The sequence below is a fragment of the Mangifera indica genome, chromosome 6 (assembly GCF_011075055.1).
Source record: "Mangifera indica cultivar Alphonso chromosome 6, CATAS_Mindica_2.1, whole genome shotgun sequence".
Lineage (NCBI taxonomy): Eukaryota > Viridiplantae > Streptophyta > Magnoliopsida > Sapindales > Anacardiaceae > Mangifera > Mangifera indica.
The window spans coordinates 11,639,563-11,660,963 of record NC_058142.1 but is presented as its reverse complement, the minus strand read 5'-3'; the positions used below and the strand labels follow the sequence as shown (position 1 = coordinate 11,660,963).

Sequence of the window (21,401 nt, the reverse complement as noted above, 5' to 3'; positions counted from 1 at the left end):
CCCTCATATTACGACATAAAAACTATACTTAACAAATAAAATGAAGTTTTATGATAAGATTGACATAAATACCTTTTTTTGATAAATAGTGTTTTTTCGAGTCGAATTCAAAAGTACGAACTTCTTTCGTCCGAACGAATCCCTACTAATTAATGTTGAAAAAAAATGAAAGTGAGAGTGAATGTTTGAGTGATATGAGAAGTGTGTGGAAATAAAATGAGTGAGGAGGGTTTATATAGATGAGGGGAAGGATATTTTTGACATTTTAGAAAAAGTTATGAAATATATAAATAAATATGAAAATGCCTTTACAATGTAAAATATTCAAAACCCCCTATATTTATTCTAAATTACATTTAACCCCCCATACTTGTCAAATATTACATTTAACCCTCATATTACGACATAAAAACTATACTTAACAAATAAAATGAAGTTTTAGGATAAGATTGACATAAATACCTTTTTTTTATGAATAGTGTTTTTTCGAGTCGAATTCAAAAATACGAACTTCTTTCGTCCGAACGAATCCCTACTAATTAATGTTGAAAAAAAAATGAAAGTGAGAGTGAATGTTTGAGTGATATGAGAAGTATGTGGAAATAAAATGAGTGAGGAGAGTTTATATAGATGAGGGGAAGGGTATTTTTAACATTTTAGAAAAAGTAATGAAATATATAAATAAATATGAAAATGCCTTTACAATGTAAAATATCCAAAAACCCCCCATATTTATCCTAAATTACATTTAACCCTATAGTGAGTGAGGAGAGTTATATAAATGAAGGGAGGGGTAATTTTGTCATTTTAGAAAAAGTTTTAAATAAATAAATAAATATCAAAATGCTTTTATAGTGTAAAATATTCAAAACCCTCCCATATTTATCTAATATTCCATTAAAACCCTCATAGTGAGTGGAAGAGTTATATAAATATGAGGGTAAGAGTAATTTTGGTATTTAAAAAAAGGCATAGGCATTTTTTTTTTTGGAACAGTGATTTTGGGCATTTTGGCTTGGAAATAGTGATTTCGGACATTTTGGCTTAATGAGAGGGCATTTTGGCTATTTTTTAAAATTTCCCTTAAATTAAATAGCCTGTAAAACGCATAAGCAAAAACGCCCATCCTTGAGAGGTTGAGTGAAAATGCCTAATTTTCACAAGTTTAAGTTAAAATATCTCAATTTTTCTTTTTAAAAATAAAAAATACTCTTCACCTTCCTAACTTTCTTATTCTATTCAAATTTTCAATTTCATTTAATATTTAACATTGTGAATTCATTTAGAAAAACGAAAAATTTGTTTTTGAGTTCGAATAAAAAAACATCAGTTGGGAATAACAAGATATTTATGTAAATTTTAATCTAAAACTTAATTAATCTGTTAAATTAAATTCATATATTTTATATAGGGAAATTAAATTAAATAGTCTAAATTCTTAAGCTCAAGGCAAAAATATCCACTGTTATTTAGGTTAGGGTTTTTGAATTTGTACAATTGATTGTATGGGTTAATTTTTTGGTGTTTTGAATGAATTTGTTAAATGATTTTATGTTAGAATAGGTGTAAATTTAATTATTGTTATTTTAGACATTATTTTTTGAAAATTAATTTATTTTCTAGATTAAATTTGTGATAAACAGTACCTCATTAGTAAACTACTTTTTAAGAGACACTTTCACATGCCTCGAGGTAAACAGTATATCATGAATCACTTCTACTAAATGTGAAACAGTAATTTTTCATGAGACTGTTCACTCATGGTAAACAATGCATCACGAAAAGTCCTTATTTCATATAAAGTTAATAGTGATTTTTTTGATATATTATTTACTTCTCGCAAAAAATCACTGTTTCACATAAAGTTAACAATAATTTTTGTAATACACCGTTTACTTCTTGCGAAAAATCACTGTTTTATGTGAAAGTAAACAGTAACTTACGATGCACTATTTACTATGAGTGAACATCTCACAAGATCATATAAAAAGAGAATTTTGGTGGTATTTTTGCTTTATATTAAAAAGTTAAGGTCTTTTTGTTTTAGTTTTGAGTATATTAAGATATTTAATTTAATAACCCCAAATATTAATAAATTCTTTTTATTTTAATGAGGGATAGATGTGTTTAATGACTGATAAATGTATTATTGAATTTTTGAAATTTAACATAAAAAACTTTAACATTACATCAAACCTTGGTGGAAATAACTTTAACAATACCTGAGGGGATTATCCACATTTAAAGCATTTCATTGAACCTCTTTTATCATTTATTACATTAAATATTCTTACATAAAAATTTAGAAAGAAACTTCAACACATATAAAAATAAAACCACTAACATTTTCATCAAGACGAAATTAAAAGTGCATTTACGTAGTAACATCTACCTTAATATGAATTTGTAATATGGATCCAAATTCGGAAATTTCTACCACCGACCTAATTTGCATTTTCATCTACATTTTAAGGTTGGCTTCAAAATGCTGTTGCACCACCTTCCAAGCCGCCACCACATGTCGTTCCTCTGTCAGAGTAGCACCAATAGAAAACCTTATCACAAAGATTCCCTCTACCATGGCGTGAGTCATGAATAATTTCCCAGATCTATTTATGGACTCCAACAATTCACTATTGAATTTATTTACTCTCACCACCTCACTTGCCTTATCCAATGTTGATGGCAATCCCCGAAAACAAACCATAGCAAAGTTTCTTGGAACAACAACTTCAAACCTCTTGTCACTTCCCACTAGCTCTTCAAGGAGCTTTGCCATTCTCACATGGCTTCGAAGGAAATTCCTGAGATTGGCCACTCCATAGCTTCTAAGAACCATCCATAGTTTCATGGCCCTAAATCTTCGGCTTAGAGTTATTTGCAAATCTTTATAATCCACCACTTTCTTCGAATCACTAGCCTTGTTCCTCAAAAACTCTGGATTTGTTGAGAGCGCCTGGATTCTTCACCCAAAGGCAACAACAATCTAGAGTAGTGAAGAACCATTTGTGTGCATTGAGACTGAAGGAGTCCACATCTTCAATACCATTCAGGAAATGTCGAAACTCTGGGCAGATACAGGAACTTCCAGCATATGCAGCATCAATATGAACCCATATTCCATATCTTTTGGCTATTTCACTTAGCGGACCGACTGGATCAACGGCGTTTGTTCCTGTCGTCCCAACTGTCGCACATAGAAAAAGAGGGATCAACCCCGCTTCTACATCTGATTCAGCTATCGACTGCAGGGAGTCCGGGGATAGACCAAATGAAGATGATTTCATAGTCTTAATAGCCCGGAAGTTGTTGGGATCAATGCCTGCGATTTGAGCAGCTTTTTGGAGAGCACTATGAGTTTGATCAGAACCATAAACAACAAGCTTTGTAATGTTTTCTCTTCCAATCTTACTGAGAGTTTGATCTCTTGCAGCAGATAATGTGCACAAAATGGCTTCACATGTAGTACCTTGTATAACACCCCCACCATTTCCAGAGAAAAGGAAAGATTTAGGAAGCTTCAGCATTTCTCCAAACCAATCCATAACAATATTTTCGAGCTCAGTTGCTGCGGGTGATGACATCCAATTAAATCCTACAACATTAAAGCCTGTGCTAATCATTTCACCAATAATCCCAGCAACGCTGCCACTAGAAGGGAAGTATGCAAAATAATTAGGACTTTGCCAATGTGTTAATCCAGGGACAATGTGTTCCTGGACATCCTGCAGGATTTGCTCAATAGGTTCAGGATTATTTGGTGCAGATTTTGGCAAGCGTTTACTGAGATAACCTGGTTCAACCTGGCTTCGAACCGGCTGTTTCTCAACATTTTTGTAATAATCAGCAATGAAGTCTATGATCATGTGACCTTGCCTTCTCAGTTCCTCAAAATCTAGGGGCTTAATGAAAGATACTGAGTTATTTTGAAGTTCAGGATTGAAATTTAGGCTACCCATTGAGAAAGGAGATAAAGGATGAATAAAAATATGGACCAAAAAAATGAAGGTTGTGAGCTCTGTGTATGAATCAGTAGCTGGAAATCAACAAATATATATAGACATACCAATACCAAGTAGAACCAGGATACTATGAATGTTGTAACGCGTTTGACTTTTCATTCCTCTAATTATCCATGTATAGAAATATCATTTATATTTATGTGATAAAATATATAAATAAGAGTATATTAAAAAAAAACTCTTGATACTTTTTAATTATAAATAAATTATATATTTAAATCAAAACATTGAACTTAATTGTAATAATAACATTATAGATCACAAGTAGATAATTAATCAACCAAAAAAAAAAAAATCACAACATGAAGCAGATTTTTTGTACAAATTAAAAAACCGGTGAATTTTTTTTTTTTTAAAATTAAAAGTAAAAAAAAAAAAAAAAATCACAACATGAAGCTGATTTAGTTGAATATGGAGCCGGGTCACACACTGATCCAGTTGGTTATAGTAGATATGGTCCATCCACGTGCATGAACAAGTTGGAAAGACGTCTGATGATATAAATCCAGAATTAGTCTTCGTCTCCACAACTTTAATCAGGGAATAGTGTACACAGGCAAGATGGCTGGCGGCCAATGGCCGACGGTGAATCAAATTTGTTAACATTATTTTTATTTAAAATTATAGATTAAAAAATATTTATTTTTCAATTCATATAAAACAAACGTAATTCACATATTTTTATACGTAAAGAAAATTCGGCTCTTCTTTCTAATTTCTAAACTAGAACTTGAAAAATTAGCCCTAAAATATTTCACAGATAGTGGTTGGAAAGACGTAGAACTTGATATTTTCATTATTATATGAAGCGAAGCAGGTAGGTCACATTGAAGGCATCAATTTGGTTAGAGACGTAGGGTTTTATGAATGGAGAATCAGTCTACAATTCATGGCGTAGGCACAGTGTACCAGCCGCGTGCATGTTGCAAGAACCACGCAACTGGTTAATAGCTAGTGTCAGTTGCATCTTCTTCCTTAATTAGTTGAAAAAAAATAAACATCTCCTTTTTATGGTTGTCAAATGTCTTTAATTTCAGTTGACTTTCTGTACTCTTTCTATGTTATACTGTTTGTAATATCTTTTCCATTAATTATTGAATGAGAAAGAAACTTCAAATGTCAACAACGACCATTGAGCATATTGCACAGCATTAATAATAAGAAATTGATGGAGGAAGAAGCAGGATCATGGTGTGGTCCTTGCATTTCTACAAATTCATCTTCAAGTGGATCTCAATATCATAAAGAGTCAGTGTATATGATGCTCCTAGAAACTGTTTAGATGGTGGTTGTTCAAGTGCAGCAAATTTTAAACACACAAAGTCCTCAACTTGACGCAAGCCCAGCGTAATTAAGAAGTTTTATTTATTTTTGGTTAATTTTATATAGGGAAATTTTAAAAACTAGGCAAAATTAAAGGGGTCTAAGTGAAATTGCCCAAAAAATTCAGGTTTAAGCAAAAATGCCCAGGTTTTGTGAAATGACGAAACTGCCCCCATATATAAACACAGCAAATTTTCACTGTACAATTCAAAGAAAATTCGAATTTTTTACACATCCCACGGCAATCCCACGGCAAACGTCATTTCCGCCGATTTTCTTGCTTTCCGGCAACCGAAAATGGAAAATAATGTTATCACATCTCTCGTAATCTTGTTTGGATCAAGTTATTGCTCATATTATTGAGATTTGATTGAGATATTTCGGTTTGAAATTTTAGGGTTTACAGTTTGAACAATGCTTAAATTGTTTTGATTCTTGGTTGTTTTTGTTGAATTAATTGAGGGGTTTTATGTTATACAACGTGTAGATTCGAAGAGATCGGCAGTCCGACGTGGGAACAGTGTTTCCCACGTCAAAATCATGCATCCCACGTTCAGCCAAATTTAGGGGGGTAAATTAGCTTTTTAAAACTATTGGGGAGTCGTGGGAGACACATTAGCCCACGTCGGGTTTTTTTGAAATTTGTCACGTCAACGTGAGTTTGGCAAAATTACGAAAATGTCCCTATATATAAACACAGCCAAATTTCTTATTTCCCACGTTAATATTTGCGAATTTACTGTGCATTTCTTTCAAATTTCAAAACTTTTCCCGTCACCACGTTCATCCCACGGCCGACCAGATTTCTGTCGATTTTCGTGATTTCCAGCATCCGAAAATGGCAAAGAAGGTTAGTATATCTCCCGCAATCTTGTTTGGATCAAGTTATTGCTCATATTATTGAGATTTGATTGAGATTTCTCGGTTTGAAATTTTAGGGTTTAAGGTTTGAATAATGCTTAAAATGTTTTGATTCTTGGTTGTTTTTGTTGAATTAATTGAGGGGTTTTGTGTTATACAACGTGTAGATTTGATTTATGTGAAAATCGGAGGCTGAAACGACCAAAATTTGGCCGAAAATGACTGCCGAAGAGATCGGCAGTCCGACGTGGGAACAGTGTTTCCCACGTCAAAATCGTGCATCCCACGTTCAGCCAAGATTGGCTGTTTTTAGGGGGGTAAAGTAGCTTTTTTAAAATATTGGGAAGCCTGTGAAATTCCTTAGAACACAGTGGACCTGTTCGAGCTAGAGTTTTCATGAGGGGGTAAATTGATAATTTTCTTATCTAGAGTTTTTGATCGTGTAATTTTCGAATTTTATATCCGTTTTTTCTGTTCTAGGGGTTTTCAACTTTTAGAATTCGAATTTCAATTCCGTTTTTTCGAATTTCACCGTTTTGCGAGATATGGACTCGTATTTTTCATATTTCCAAAGGATTTTTCGATTGTTCCTATTCTAGGGTTTTTCAACTTTTAGAATTCAAATTTCAATTCCGTTTTTTCAGATTTCATCGTTTTACGAGATATGGACTCTTATTTTTCAGATTTCTGAAGAATTTTTCGATTGTTGTCATTCTAGGGTATTTCAACTTTTAGAATTCGAATTTCAATTCCGCTTTTTTGAATTTCACCGTTTTACGAGATATGGACTCGTATTTTTCAGATTTTCGAAGGATTTTTCGATTGTTCCCATTCTAGGGTTTGTCAACTTTTAGAATTCGAATTTCAATTCTGTTTTTTCAGATTTTATCGTTTTACGAGATATGACTCTTATTTTTCAGATTTTCGAAGGATTTTTTGATTGTTGTCATTCTAAGGTATTTCAACTTTTAGAATTCGAATTTCAATTTTGTTTTTTCTAATTTCATCGTTTTACGAGATATGGACTCGTATTTTTCAGATTTTCGAAGGATTTTTTGATTGTTCCCATTCTAGGGTTTTTCAACTTTTAGAATTTGAATTATAATTCTATTTTTTCGGATTTCATCATTTTACGAGATATGGACTCTTATTTTTCAGATTCCCGAAGGATTTTTTGATTGTTGTCATTCTAGGGTATTTCAACTTTTAGAATTCGAATTTCAATTCTGTTTTTTCTAATTTCATCGTTTTACGAGATATGGACTCGTATTTTTCAGATTTTCGAAGGATTTTTTTATTGTTCCCATTCTAGGGTTTTTCAACTTTTAGAATTTGAATTACAATTCTGTTTTTTCAGATTTCATCGTTTTACGAGATATGGACTCTTATTTTTCAGATTCCTGAAGGATTTTTTGATTGTTGTCATTCTAGGGTATTTCAACTTTTAGAATTCGAATTTCAATTTCGTTTTTTCTAATTTCACCGTTTTACGAGATGTGGACTCGCATTTTTTAGATTTTTGAAAGATTTTTCGATTGTTACCATTCTAGGGTATTTCAACTTTTAGAATTCGAATTTTAATTCCGTTATCAAGCAGTTAAATCTTGTTTTTTAAGTTTTGTTATTTCCTTTTTTATTATTTGGTATTTTTCATCTTTTCATGTTTTTTTCACGTATACATTTGTTTACATATTTGTTTTTACTCATGTCTAACGAATTTTTTACATTGTCTCAGGATATTTCTTGCAAAAGAAGACGGGTTGACAGCGAGCTGCGAATCCCCGACGAGACTAGACACTTCCGGGGAGAGGCGATATGTCGTGCACAGCGTGCCGCATTATCTCAGATTACTGCTACATTGACCCCAGATCAACTACGACTATTTGGGAGGACATGTTTCGGGTATCTCCTTCGTTTACCCGAAACCAAATTCTCACTGTATCGAGTAGCTCACGGATGTATATTTATCGTTATTCCTATGTTTAGATGTATATATTTATTGTATGTATATATGTGTATGATATACTTTATTTGTGGTTATATATGGATGTGTATCGTATTTGATTTCATTTTTTAAATAATCTTGTAATGAAAAAACAATAAAAACGTATGATTACTCAAACATTTACACACTTGAAACAATTAGAGAAAATAAAGTAATACTGAAATAAAGTAACACTAAATTTATTACATCAAATGACAATACAATTACACGTTTGAAACAATAATAAAAATACATCGGTTACATAAACCTGAAGTACAACAATGAAGAATCATATAACAAACAAAATTGGGTATAAGCATGTCAAGATCTCGTTCCTTTGCCTTTTGTATGTGACCGGTGCTGGGGATTTACAGTTGGTTCGTGTGTACCCCGGTTCATGGCAATGACTACAAATCCTTGGTGTAACTATTTCTCCTTACGATGGACGTCGATTTCTGTTTGATGGACGACCTGCACGACGACTATCAAGGACGGGGGGCAATATAACTCTCTCCTCCGGTGAGTGTAACCAATCATATTGATTTCCAAGAGGATTGATCGGTTCCTGATATATTGTACGGTAAATGTTGGTGCGGAAGAATGGATGAACCCAGGCGTGCACATTCGTGAGTCTCATATGTCGTGCAACGACAATGGCATGCTTGCACGAAATACGTGAAAGCTGAAACTTTCTACACGTGCAAGACATGTCACCAAAGTCCACAATACCCATGAATCCACCAAATCCAACAACCTGATACCGAGTAGGTGTAATCGGTCGAACCTCCAGACTTACAAACTTTGAAAGGCGATTGTTGATCTTCTCTTCTGCCCAAGGGGTGAGGAAGTTATGACATTCACCTGTAATTCGGAAAAAATATTAAGAATACATTTGGTAATATGATTAACAAAGTGGAAAAAAGTATATGAGACAACTTTTAATTAAGATCGATTTGATACTTACTTGCATGGGTTCTCCTCTCGTAAAACCATCGTTGCATGGTACCACGAATAAACTCCAAAAGCATGGTTATAGGTAGGCCCTGAGCGTGTCTGACAAGGGCATTAAATGACTCAGCAATATTTGTGGTCATGATGTTGTATCGATGTCCTGGAAAGTACGCTCTACTCCAACGGTGAAAGCCGACATCCCGTAGATAAGCTCCAGCTTGGGGGTTCATTGAGTCAATGGATTACATCATCGAACCAAATTCAGACTCTGTGTATGATTTAGCGGCTTTCCAATATGCACCCGCGACCTGTAAGATGGTAAAAAATATGAAAACTCATTGTAAGCAAAATGTTTGAAAATGATAAACTGTTATAAATTTAATTACTTGTTTACAATATACCTTTGAGTCCCGTTTATACTTTGCCCGCATGTTACACAGAAGGTGATGACAACAGCATCCATGGTGGACATCTGGAAAGACTTTAGCCATTGCTGAGCAGATAGCATGATGTCGATCAAAGATTATTGCAAGCTCAGAGAGGTCAGGGATGCATTCTTTAATTCTCATAAGAAACCAACACCACGTGTCGTGATCTTCTTTTTTGCCGACACCGAAACCAATAGGGTATATTTGATTATTACCATCAAGAGCCACCGCAATAAATAAATGCCCTAGATATCGACCTTTAAGGAAAGCAGCGTCAATGCAAATAACGGGGCAAAGATATTGACTAAACGCACGAACTGAACATTCTAACGCCATAAAAAAATTTGTAAATCGATGCTCATCATCTGTTTCAATAGCAGTAACGGTGTCCGGATTAGTACGTTGTAAATTATAACAATAATCTGGTAACAACATAAAAGATTCCTCCGGTGAACCCCTCAATGAATTGATAGCCCAATTTCTTGCCCGCGAAGCCTGTGAGTAGGAAATATCAATTTTATATCGGTCGGTGATGTCTACAATTATTTCTTTAGGCCGATAAATTCGATCAATCATCACAAACTTTGATCTCATTAATTGACCTAAAGCTCGGGCGCCAGCTTGTCTATGATGTGGCAAGATTTGATCAACTAAACATGTGTAGGTAGGATTCATAGAGTTGATACCCCACACATCACCAACAGTGGACTTGGTTGCATGTATATACCACTTACAATTTTCGACCGTGCACTTAATTTCCCACCATTTCTTGTCAGACTTTTTGACATCAAATTGAAATCCTTTCAGTAAGGCGAATTGTTTCATAGCGTCTTTCAATTGGACTTTATTATGAAAAATATCCCCTATCTTGACACCATGTTCCTCTCAGATCGATCTGGAACTACCTGATGATGCTGATGGCTGTGGAGGAAAATCAGGAAGCCACCTAAATGGATCAATGGGGACATTGTCAAAAAATGGCCCAGAATAATTTCCACCACCTGAAATAGGATCTTCAAGCTGTAAACTATCCATACCCTCGGTAACTGATGCCATATACTTAGGCTCTACATCTTCTGAAGGAATGTCGGGCATATCATTTCCATCAAAGTCACCCCAATAGGGAACTATATCTTTTTCTCCATGAGCCCATGAGTTTGCAATATACAACGGGTCATTACTGAAATTAATCAACTTTTCCAAATCATATTCTTTTTTGACCTAACTACTTTCGTTTTCATCTTCATCCTCCTGCCCTTCAATTGGGGTACATGTAACAAATATAGGAATACATTTCTGAAAGTACTGGGACATATCAAGAAAACCCTGGACATCTTCATCATTTTGGATCTGGATGGGGCCGTCGAGCTCAATTTTTCTTGGCTTCATTGATACTTGAATATAGTTTTTCATTGGATCATGTTGAGATATTGTTGAGATATTGTATAGATAGTGAATCATAGATACTCATATAGAATAGGAATGCTATAATATCCTTCCTAAACTTAGATAGGAGTAGTTAATAGTCTTCCTAAATTAGCTATCCCAATCTCCTATATAATTGTAATTCTATTGAACATGAAAAATACAGAAAATTATATTGTTTCATGGTATCAGAGCCTAGCTTTTAAAATTTCTGTTCCGGTGAATCAAACCCCCTTTCTCCACTGTTTCTCCCATCACTGTGCTTCCGTCATTTTTCTGGTGATCGTGACTATACCAGTGTGATCAAGATTCTCTCACCGACACATCCGTCAAAGCAACCCTTTCCGGTTGTTTCTCCGATCATCGTGATTTCATCATTTTCTGGTGATTGTGCTCACACTAGAGGGATCGGAATAGTCTCACCGTCAATCTCGTTGAAGTCCCGTTGTCATTCACCGTTACACGTGCCCACACGCGTCGCTTGTCTCCTCAGCATCTCCGTCGTCGATCTCCTGTTCCGGTGAACGTGAAACGACACCACCCTCTCAATCGGACTCAGACGATACCGATGATTCCATCCGTGGAAACTCCGCGGCCATCCGACGCCGGAATAGCTTGCACGCATTGGTCGTTGTTCGTGCTCCGACTGTGATCTCTGATCTGCTTCTCCGGAGAGGGTGTTGTCTCACCGTCGGCACTGTCAGTTACAAAAAGCTCCGGTGATCCTCCTCCGGCCATCCACGCGCCGTTCTGTCACCATTCGCTTCTATTATCGTCAGAAATCAGTTTCTGCCGATCTTTCTCTTCTCTTCAGACTGTGAGTCTTCTACTGGCCTCATTTTCGAGAGCTTTTCAGCACTTCTACTCAGATGGATGTTCCACACTCTTCTAATAATCAGTCTCAACCATCATTGACTCTCACAGGTACTGATTACGAAGAATATCTCAAGTATCAGACATCGAAACAGTCCTCATCCAATATTGCTTCTAGTGCACATCCAGGTCACCCAACCGTATGCTTTACTCAGTCCTCTTCTTATGGACCTTGGGTTCTCGATTCTGGTGCTTCTAACCACATCTCTGGTAACCTTAATTTACTTTCTCATTGTACTAAATCTCAGTCTCTACCTGCTGTCACGTTAGCCAATGGTTCTGTAGCTCAAACAACAATCTTAGGTCGTGCACTTCCTCTTCCTTCTTTACCTTTAAACTCTGTACTTTATATACCTGAATGCCCTTTTAACCTCATCTCTGTCAGTAAACTCACTCATTCTTTAGACTGTGTCATTATCTTTACTAAAGATTCTTTTGTTATATAGGACCGCAGTACGAGACGGACGATTGGTACAGGACGTGAGTCACAGGGTCTCTACCACTTACATCTACCATCTGAGTCTGTAGCCTGTCCAGTTACTGAGTCTCCAACAGTACTTCACAACTGCCTTGGACATCCTAGTATCTCCAAACTACAGAAAATGGTACCTCGTTTGTCTTCTTTATCATCTCTTCAATGTGAGTCGTGTCAGCTTGGAAAACATACTAGGAAAATATTTCCCAAGCAAGTCAATAATCGGGCTACATCCCCTTTTGAGTTAGTCCATTTAGATGTTTGGGGTCCCAATCGAGTTGCGTCCGGTTTAGGATTTAAATACTTTGTTACTTTTATCGACGATTATTCTCGTTGCACTTGGTTGTTTTTAATGAAAAATCGATCTGAGTTATTTTCTATTTTTGGGACTTTTTGTGCTGAAATAAAAACTCAATTTTCTACTACTATACGTATCCTTCGTAGTGATAATGCTACTGAATATTTCTCTGCTCCTTTCACCAAGTTTATGTCTTCTCAAGGTATTTTACATCAGTCATCTTGTGTTTATACCCCTCAGCAAAATGGGGTTGCTGAAAGGAAAAATCGACACCTCCTTGAAACTGCTCGTACCCTTCTTATACACAATAATGTCCCCTCTCAATTTTGGGCTGAGGTAGTCCTTACTGCTTGCTTTCTAATAATCGAATGTCGTCTTCAGTTTTACAGCATCAGGTACCTCACTCTATTTTATATCCTGAACAACCTCTATATTCTCTTTCTCCTCGTATTTTTTGGTGTACTTGTTTTATTCATAACCTATCTCCTGGTCAAGACAAGTTAACCGCTCGTGCTCTCAAATGTGTCTTTCTTGGGTACTCTCGTCTTCAGAAAGGATATCGATGTTATTCTCCTGAAACACGTCGATATTATATTTCTGCGGACGTTACCTTTTTTGAGTCTTCTCCTTACTTTTCTTCTCCAAGTGGTCCACCTATCACAGAAACTCTTCCATTGTCTTCTATTATCTCATTTCCTAATTCTTTGTCTGAGTCTGCTCCTCTCACTGAGGAGTCTCTTCAGTCAAGTACGGGTCCTACAGGTGAAGATGTGTATAAAGTAACTCCTGAGATTCCTATGCCTCCATTTCCTGCACCAATCTCCTCCAGTACTGAGGTCTTGTCTTCTGCTGATCAGTTTCCCATTGCCATTCTCAAAGGTATGCGTTCCACTCGTAATCCTCATCCGATTTATAATTTCCTTAGTTGTCATCGCTTATCACCACCATATTATGCATTTATGTCTACATTGTCCTCTATTTCTATTCCTAACAATATTCATGAGGCCCTTTCTGACCCTGGATGGCGACAAGCAATGCTGGATGAGATGTCTGCTTTACATGGCAATGGTACTTGGGATTTAGTTCCATTACCCCCTGAACACACCACTGTTGGTTGTCGGTGGATCTATACTGTTAAGGTTGGTCCGGATGGCAAGGTTGATAGATTGAAAGCTTGGTTGGTTGCGAAAGGGTACACCTAAACATATGGCCTGGACTATTATGAAACATTCTCTCCAGTGGCTAAAATGTCATCTGTTCGTCTGTTTCTCTCTATGGCTGCCATTAGGCACTGGCCTCTACATCAGTTGGATATCAAGAATGCTTTTCTCCATGGTGAACTTCAGGAGGACATTTATATGGAGCAACCACCTGGTTTTGTTGCTCAGGGGGAGTCTAGATTGGTTTGTAAACTCCGACGCTCTTTATATGGCTTAAAACAATCTCCCCGTGCTTGGTTTGGGCGGTTTAGTACAGTAATTCAGGAATTTGGCATGAGTAGAAGCGAGTCTGATCATTCGGTGTTCTATAGACATACCTCACAAGGCCAAAGTATCTATTTGGTTGTTTATGTGGATGATATTGTTATAACAGGAAATGATCAAGATGGGATTATGCAATTAAAGCAACATCTGTTTAAACATTTTCAGACTAAAGATTTGGGGCCACTCAAGTATTTTCTCGGCATAGAAGTGGCACAATCTAAATCTGGAATTGTTATCTCACAAAGAAAGTATGCTTTGGATATTCTGGAAGAAACAGGAATGTTAGACTGTAAACCTATAGACTCTCCCATGGATCCTAATACTAAACTCTTACCTAGACAGGGGGAGCCTCTTAATGATCCTGGGAGGTATCGCAGATTGGTTGGAAAGCTCAATTATCTCACCATAACGCGACCTGATATTTCATTTTCAGTCAGTGTTGTTAGTCAGTTTCTTCAGTCGCCATGTACCTATCATTGGGATGTTGTTGTTCGAATTCTACGGTATATCAAAGGAGCTCCAGGAAAAGGTCTACTCTATGAGAATAAGGGTCATACACAGATAGTTGGATATTCTGATGCCGATTGGGCAGGCTCACCTTCAGATAGACGATCTACTTCTGGGTATTGTGTCTTAGTTGGAGGAAATCTTATATCGTGGAAAAGCAAGAAACAAGATGTTGTGGCTAGATCAAGTGCCGAAGCTGAGTATCGTGCTATGACATTAGTTACCTGTGAACTTGTTTGGTTGAAGCAGTTAATTCAAGAATTAAAATTTGCAGATGTTCCACAAATGACATTATTTTGTGATAACCAGACTGTTCTTCACATCTCTTCCAATCCAGTTTTTCATGAAAGGACAAAGCATATAGAAATTGATTGTCACTTTATTCGAGAGAAAGTTATATCTGGCGTTATTGGCACAAGTTATGTCAATTCAAATGATCAACTTGCTGACATCCTGACAAAATCACTTCGAGGGCCACGAATTAATTATATTTGTAACAAGCTTGGTGCATATGATTTATATGCTCCAGCTTGAGGGGGAGTGTTGAGATATTGTTGAGATATTGTATAGATAGTGAATCATAGATACTCATATAGAATAGGAATGCTATAATATCCTTCCTAAACTTAGATAGGAGTAGTTAATAGTCTTCCTAAATTAGCTATCCCAATCTCCTATATAATTGTAATTCTATTGAACATGAAAAATACAGAAAATTATATTGTTTCAGATCAATACTGCAAGACTCCGTCAAAAGCTCAATAAATCCCTCGAATGTTGTTCCATAAGGGATTTTAATCAATTGTTTGGCTCCTCCAACATATTTCATTGTGTTGTTGCGACCTTGAATCCATTCTCCCTGATAACGAACTGATGCATAACCATCCATTTTAATTATGAATCCTGCAATGACCAGTTTTTGAAGATAATTATTCATTTATAATTAAAAAATCAATCATAACTATGAAAAACAGTCGTACAATTATTAATAATTAAAAAAAACTCCTAATATTTTTCTAATAATGTAACATCCGAATTCAGGTGTGTTAGTAAACTCCACTTCCAAAATTACCCCTCGAGTTGATTTTATAACTTGTTGTGTAAAGAAATTGCAAAAGAATTATAGAAAACTGCTAAATGAGCAATATTTTTCAAAGGGGGTAAAATGGTCATTTTATAAAGATTCAAGGGACAAAGTGGGAATTAAAATTGAAGGGCACACTTGAAATTATATGGTGGTGCTAAGGGTTTTTGGTAATTGGCTAAGGATAAAATAGTAATTTATTGAAAAGGTTAAGGGCAAAATGGTCCAATAGGCTTATAAACTTATGCTATTCATTTTCTCTTTCATTTTTGCCGAGAACTCCATGGTTTTAGTTAAGCTTTTTCCCTTAACCAAAATTTGTCCAAAAACCTAGCTAAACCACCTAATTTCCAGAGGCTCCAATTATAAAAAGTGTAGATCTGTCAATTCTGGTCAGTTCAAAGGTAAGAAATTTAATTTTTAAGATATGTGAAATTTGAGAGTTTGATGGATGATCATATTTTTGGTTGATTAAGGTTGCCAGAAAGAAGAAAAGAAGGTGAATAAGCTTAAATCACCTATTTGGCAAAGAAAAGGTAAGAATTTCATACTTACATACTTGAAGTAAATTTGAGTTAGGTTATTTAAATAACCTTTACTTATATCAGTATGTGAGGTATTAGAATTAAGGTGATTTATGCTTAAAAGGATAAAGGAATTCATTAGGATTCATGATGTAATTTTTGGCCATAAGGGTAAAAATGTCATTTTATGTGATATAGATTAATTTTGCTTAATTATGTGCATAAAATGTGTGAAATAACCCTTATATTAAGCCTATATTGTATAATTGAAATTAATTTGAGGCATGATATATATATAAATGCATGAGAAAATAATATGATATTTGAGAAGGAATGAAAAGAATAAGGGAAAATAACAAATGCGCATATTTCATATTATGGTTATATATGCATACATGAGGAATCATAACATATGCATGATTTAGAAAAAAAATAAAGAAAGAGGAAAAATATTTTCTAAGTCATGCATGTTTTTACAATGACTCATATGATACAGGAAAGCAGAAAACATACTAAAAATCCTTACACGCCAGCTGTACTGTGTGGACAGCAAATAAAATAATCGGTTATACTGTGTGGACAACCAGCTGTACTGTGTGGACAACAAATAAAATAATCGGTTGTACTGTGTGGACAACCAGCTGTACTGTGTGGACAGCAAAGAAAAAATATCAGCTGTACTGTGTGGACAACAAAGAAAAATATCAGCTGTACTGTGTGGAGAGCAAAAGAAAAATATCAGCTGTATTGTGTGGACAGCAAAGAAAAATATCAGCTGTACTGTGTGGACAGCAAAGAAAAAAAAATATATGCGTGTAAGAGAGAATTATATTTTGTATGGTGACTGCAAGTACTATCATATGTAGTCTAAATCGATCAATGAGAATGAGAGAGAAACAAATTAGTAAATATTTTATGAAAGTCATTTGCATTAGAATTATGCATACAAGCCTGTGTGGCTGATAAAGAGTTGAGAAAGATGTACGATCAGAAAATAAAAATGTCATGGCACTCATACATGCATAAATCATAATGAGTGAATCATATCTGTATAGTAAGGAAATGAATAAATGTGTGAAAGAAAAGAATTATGATATGTGTTAAATGCGTGTTCTGTGTCAATTATTTTGTTGTAAATAGTTCAGACACGCTGAGTATGGAAAAGATTATAAAAGATTAATACTGGTATAAAATACTTTAAGTGTTTAGTATGATTTTCTTACTGAGCCATAGTCGCTCACTCCGTTTAATTTAATATTTTACAGGTAAAGAAATACAGCAAAGGTTCCCGGGGAGCACTAATGAGACATGAGGCTAAGGGAGGAAGGCACCATATTTTTATTAATATATATATATATATATATATATATATATATATATATATATATATATATATATATATATATATATATATATATATATTTTGATGTATATGTGAATATATGCCTATATATATATATATACTTGATGTAGATATTGGTGGATATGTATATATATATAAATACAGCTAGTTATGAAAATTGATTATAAAGTTTCTGTGGGTGAAAATTTTTATGATGGTTATTATTATGTACTTATTTTACTAATTGTGATTAAGTTGATAAAAATCCAGTTGATTGGTAGGACTGGTTTGTGTGAATTATAAATTGGGAGTGTTACAGGGCATAATGAAAAAGAGAAAAATATTCCCCGGACCCTCTAAAATAGGGGAACTCATGCCGTTTTTCTGTAACACATCCAATGGTTAGGAGAGGTTACATTTTTGGTATCAGAGCGCGATTTTGGGCGCTTAAAGGAAAATATAATATAATGTGTGGTAATATAATACAATATATCTATGGTTTTGCATTCTAATATTGCACAGGTGCCCCTCATGTCTCACAGATTAGCTCCCGAGAATCGACTGCAGTAAGTTATTTTCTTTACCTGTATTCAAATAATATAATATTATGTAATTACACTTATGCAGTTATTAGATGATGAGTACCACAAGACGAGGACGAGGACGAGGACGGGGTCGTGGAAGGGGTATTCAGAGAGAGACGGGAGAACCGTCTAACCCTGCCCCGTCAGTTGGTTCAGGATTTGGGCTAGCAGAAATACGAGATATAGTCCGTCAGGTGTTGACTGAGAGTCAAGATAGACCCACACCTGAAAATATAGCAAGAGATGCCATTCGAGATGAGATTAGAAGTGAGATTCGTGAGGAAGTCATAGAAGAAATCAGAAATGAAATGAGAAATGAAGGGAGAGGAGAAATTAGAGCTCAAAGGCGACTTGAGCCCATTTATTCCTTACCTAATCAGCATACCCCTCCTGAATTTAAAGGTACTAAAGATCCTTTAGTGGCTGATGAATGGATCAAGCAAGTGGAAAGTACTATGGATTTATTTCCTATGACTGATAGAGAAAAAGTTCGGTATGCCAGTTTCTTGATGAGGGGAGAGGCCCGCGTATGGTGGGACCTAGTTAAAGAAAGCAGAAATGTGGATCTGATGACCTGGAAAGACTTTAGAAGGGTATTTGAGGCCCAATACAGAACAGCTGATGTGGTAGCAGTCAAAGTTCAAGAGTTTATTTCTTTACAGCAGGGAGAGGGTTTAGTAAAGGATTACTCTACCCGTTTTGATGTCTTAGCCAGTTTTGCTCCAGGTATGGTGAGTACCCCTAGTCTCCGGCTGGACAGATTTCTTCAGGGCCTTAGACTAGAGATAGCCTTGCATGTGCTAGCTAGATCACAAACTCCTCAAACTTATGAAGAGGCATTGGAGAGAGCATTGAGATTGGAGGTATATGTTAATAAGCTATCCAGGAATGCACCTTTCATGTCAACACCTCCATCATTGACAATACCCCAAACAGTGATGCCAAGTCAGTCAGCTTTACCTGCTTCATTGACTATTTCTGCACCAGTTACAACATCAGAGGGTAGTTCAATTGGCTCCAGTTTCAGAAACAATAGGGGAAAAAGAAAATTTCAGTCAAAAGCAAGTAGAAAAGGCTGGAAGAGTGACAAGAAGCCTAGAAAAGAAAATATTCCCCAATGTCAGATTTGTGGGAGACGTCATAGTGAGGAATGTTGGTACCAGCAGAAACCGGTGATTTGTTATAGATGCCGACAACCAGGGCATATAGCAAAAGATTGCCAAAGTACCGAAGTGCCAGTTCAGATACAACCACCACAAAGCCTAATTCCACCAGTGCAACCAGGGAGAGGTACTAATGCACGGGTTTATACAGCTACCCATAGTCAGGCGGAGGCTAGTCCATCTGCAGTTACTGGTCAGCTCTTTTTCCACTCTATTTCTTTATATGCATTGATTGATTCAGGAGCTACACACTCCTTTATTGCACTAGGGGTTATTGAAAGGGTAGGTTTAGTGCCTGTTAGATCTACCCATTCCATTAAAATTGAGATGCCAGATGGTGGGAGTGTGATTACTGATAAGATGTTAAAAGACCAAAGGGTAGTGATACATGGGAGAGAGTTAAAGGTGGACTTGATTGTCTTTGATATGCCTGATGTTGATGTTATTTTAGGCATGGATTTCTTAGAAAGATATGGAGTTGAGATTGACTGTAGAAAGAAAAAGGCTCGATTCCAACTCGATAATGGGGATTACTTTAATTTCGGAGAGGGTCATCAGTCTAGTATGATGATCAGTAATGTAAAAGCACAAAAATTATTGAAAAAGGGGTGTACGAGATATTTAACTCATGTGGTGCATGAGCATGATGTTCAAAGATTGGGTGTTCAGGATGTCCCAATAGTACGAGATTTCCCAGATGTCTTTCTTGATGAGCTACCAGGTTTACCTCCAGAGAGAGAGTTGGAGTTTAGTATCGAGTTAGAACCTGGCTCAGCCCTAATTTCAAAAGCCCCTTACCGAATGGCTCCAGCTGAATTACAAGAATTAAAGAAACAGTTGCAAGAACTTTTAGATAAGGGTTTTATTAGACCTAGCCACTCTCCTTGGGGAGCACCCATACTATTTGTCAAAAAGAAAGATGGGTCGCTCCGTATGTGTATAGATTACAGAGAGTTGAATAAATTAACAGTGAAGAATAAATACCCGTTGCCTCGAATTGATGATTTATTTGATCAATTGAAAGGAGCTTCTGTGTTCTCCAAAATTGACTTGAGGTCAGGTTATCACCAGGTAAGGATTGCAGAGCAAGATATTCCAAAGACAGCTTTTCGGACTCGCTACGGGCACTACGAGTTTGTGGTAATGCCCTTTGGATTAACTAATGCTCCAGCAATCTTTATGGATTTTAATGAATCGAGTATTTCATGATTACCTTGACAAATTCCTGGTGGTATTTATTGATGATATCTTGATATACTCCAGATCAGAAGAAGAACATGTCGAACACTTGAGATTTGTGCTACAAAGATTGAGAGAAAAGAAATTGTATGCCAAATTCTCTAAGTGTGAATTCTGGTTGGATCGAGTAATATTTTTGGGACATGTGGTTACTAAGGAAGGTATAGCTGTGGACCCCAGTAAAGTGGAAACAATACTTGAATGGGTGAGACCGAAGACTGTGAAAGAGATTAGAAGCTTTTTAGGGCTAGCCGGCTATTACAGAAGATTTGTACAAGGTTTTGCTCGGTTGGCCAAGCCATTTACAGCTCTTACTAGACAAGGAACTCCTTTTATATGGACTGATGCTTGTGAAAAGAGTTTCCAAGAGCTAAAAACACGGTTGACTACAGCTCCTATTTTAGTATTGTCAGAGGAAGGTGTAGATTATGATATTTATTGTGATGCCTCGCATAATGGCTTGGGAGCCGTGCTGATGCAAAGGGATAAGGTGATAGCGTATGCCTCTCGGCAGTTAAAAGATTATGAAACACGCTACCCTACCCATGATTTAGAGTTAGCAGCAGTGGTTTTTGCTTTAAAAATTTGGAGGCATTATTTATATGGAGTTAAATGTAATATCTACACCGACCATAAAAGTCTAAAATATTTCTTCACTCAGAAAGACTTGAATATGAGACAAAGGAGATGGTTGGAGCTAGTCAAAGATTATGAATGTGCTATTAAATATCAGCCGGGTAAAGCAAATGTGGTAGCCGATGCCTTGAGTAGAAAGATTGCCATAGCTCACCTCACCATTCAGATGGAGTTACAAAAAGAGTTTCAGAGGGAACA

The 21,401-nt window shown here is 35.9% G+C and overlaps 1 protein-coding gene across 1 annotated transcript; it reads right to left on the bottom strand.

Annotated features, from left to right (window-relative positions):
- Positions 1 to 2,323: 2,323 nt before the first annotated feature.
- On the bottom strand, positions 2,324 to 4,080 carry LOC123219511 (tyrosine decarboxylase-like). The gene is given in 2 exon segments (XM_044641506.1): positions 2,324 to 2,957; positions 2,959 to 4,080. Coding segments are annotated over 2 exon segments (1,497 nt in total). The 5' UTR covers positions 3,960 to 4,080; the 3' UTR covers positions 2,324 to 2,461.
- Positions 4,081 to 21,401: the final 17,321 nt, after the last annotated feature.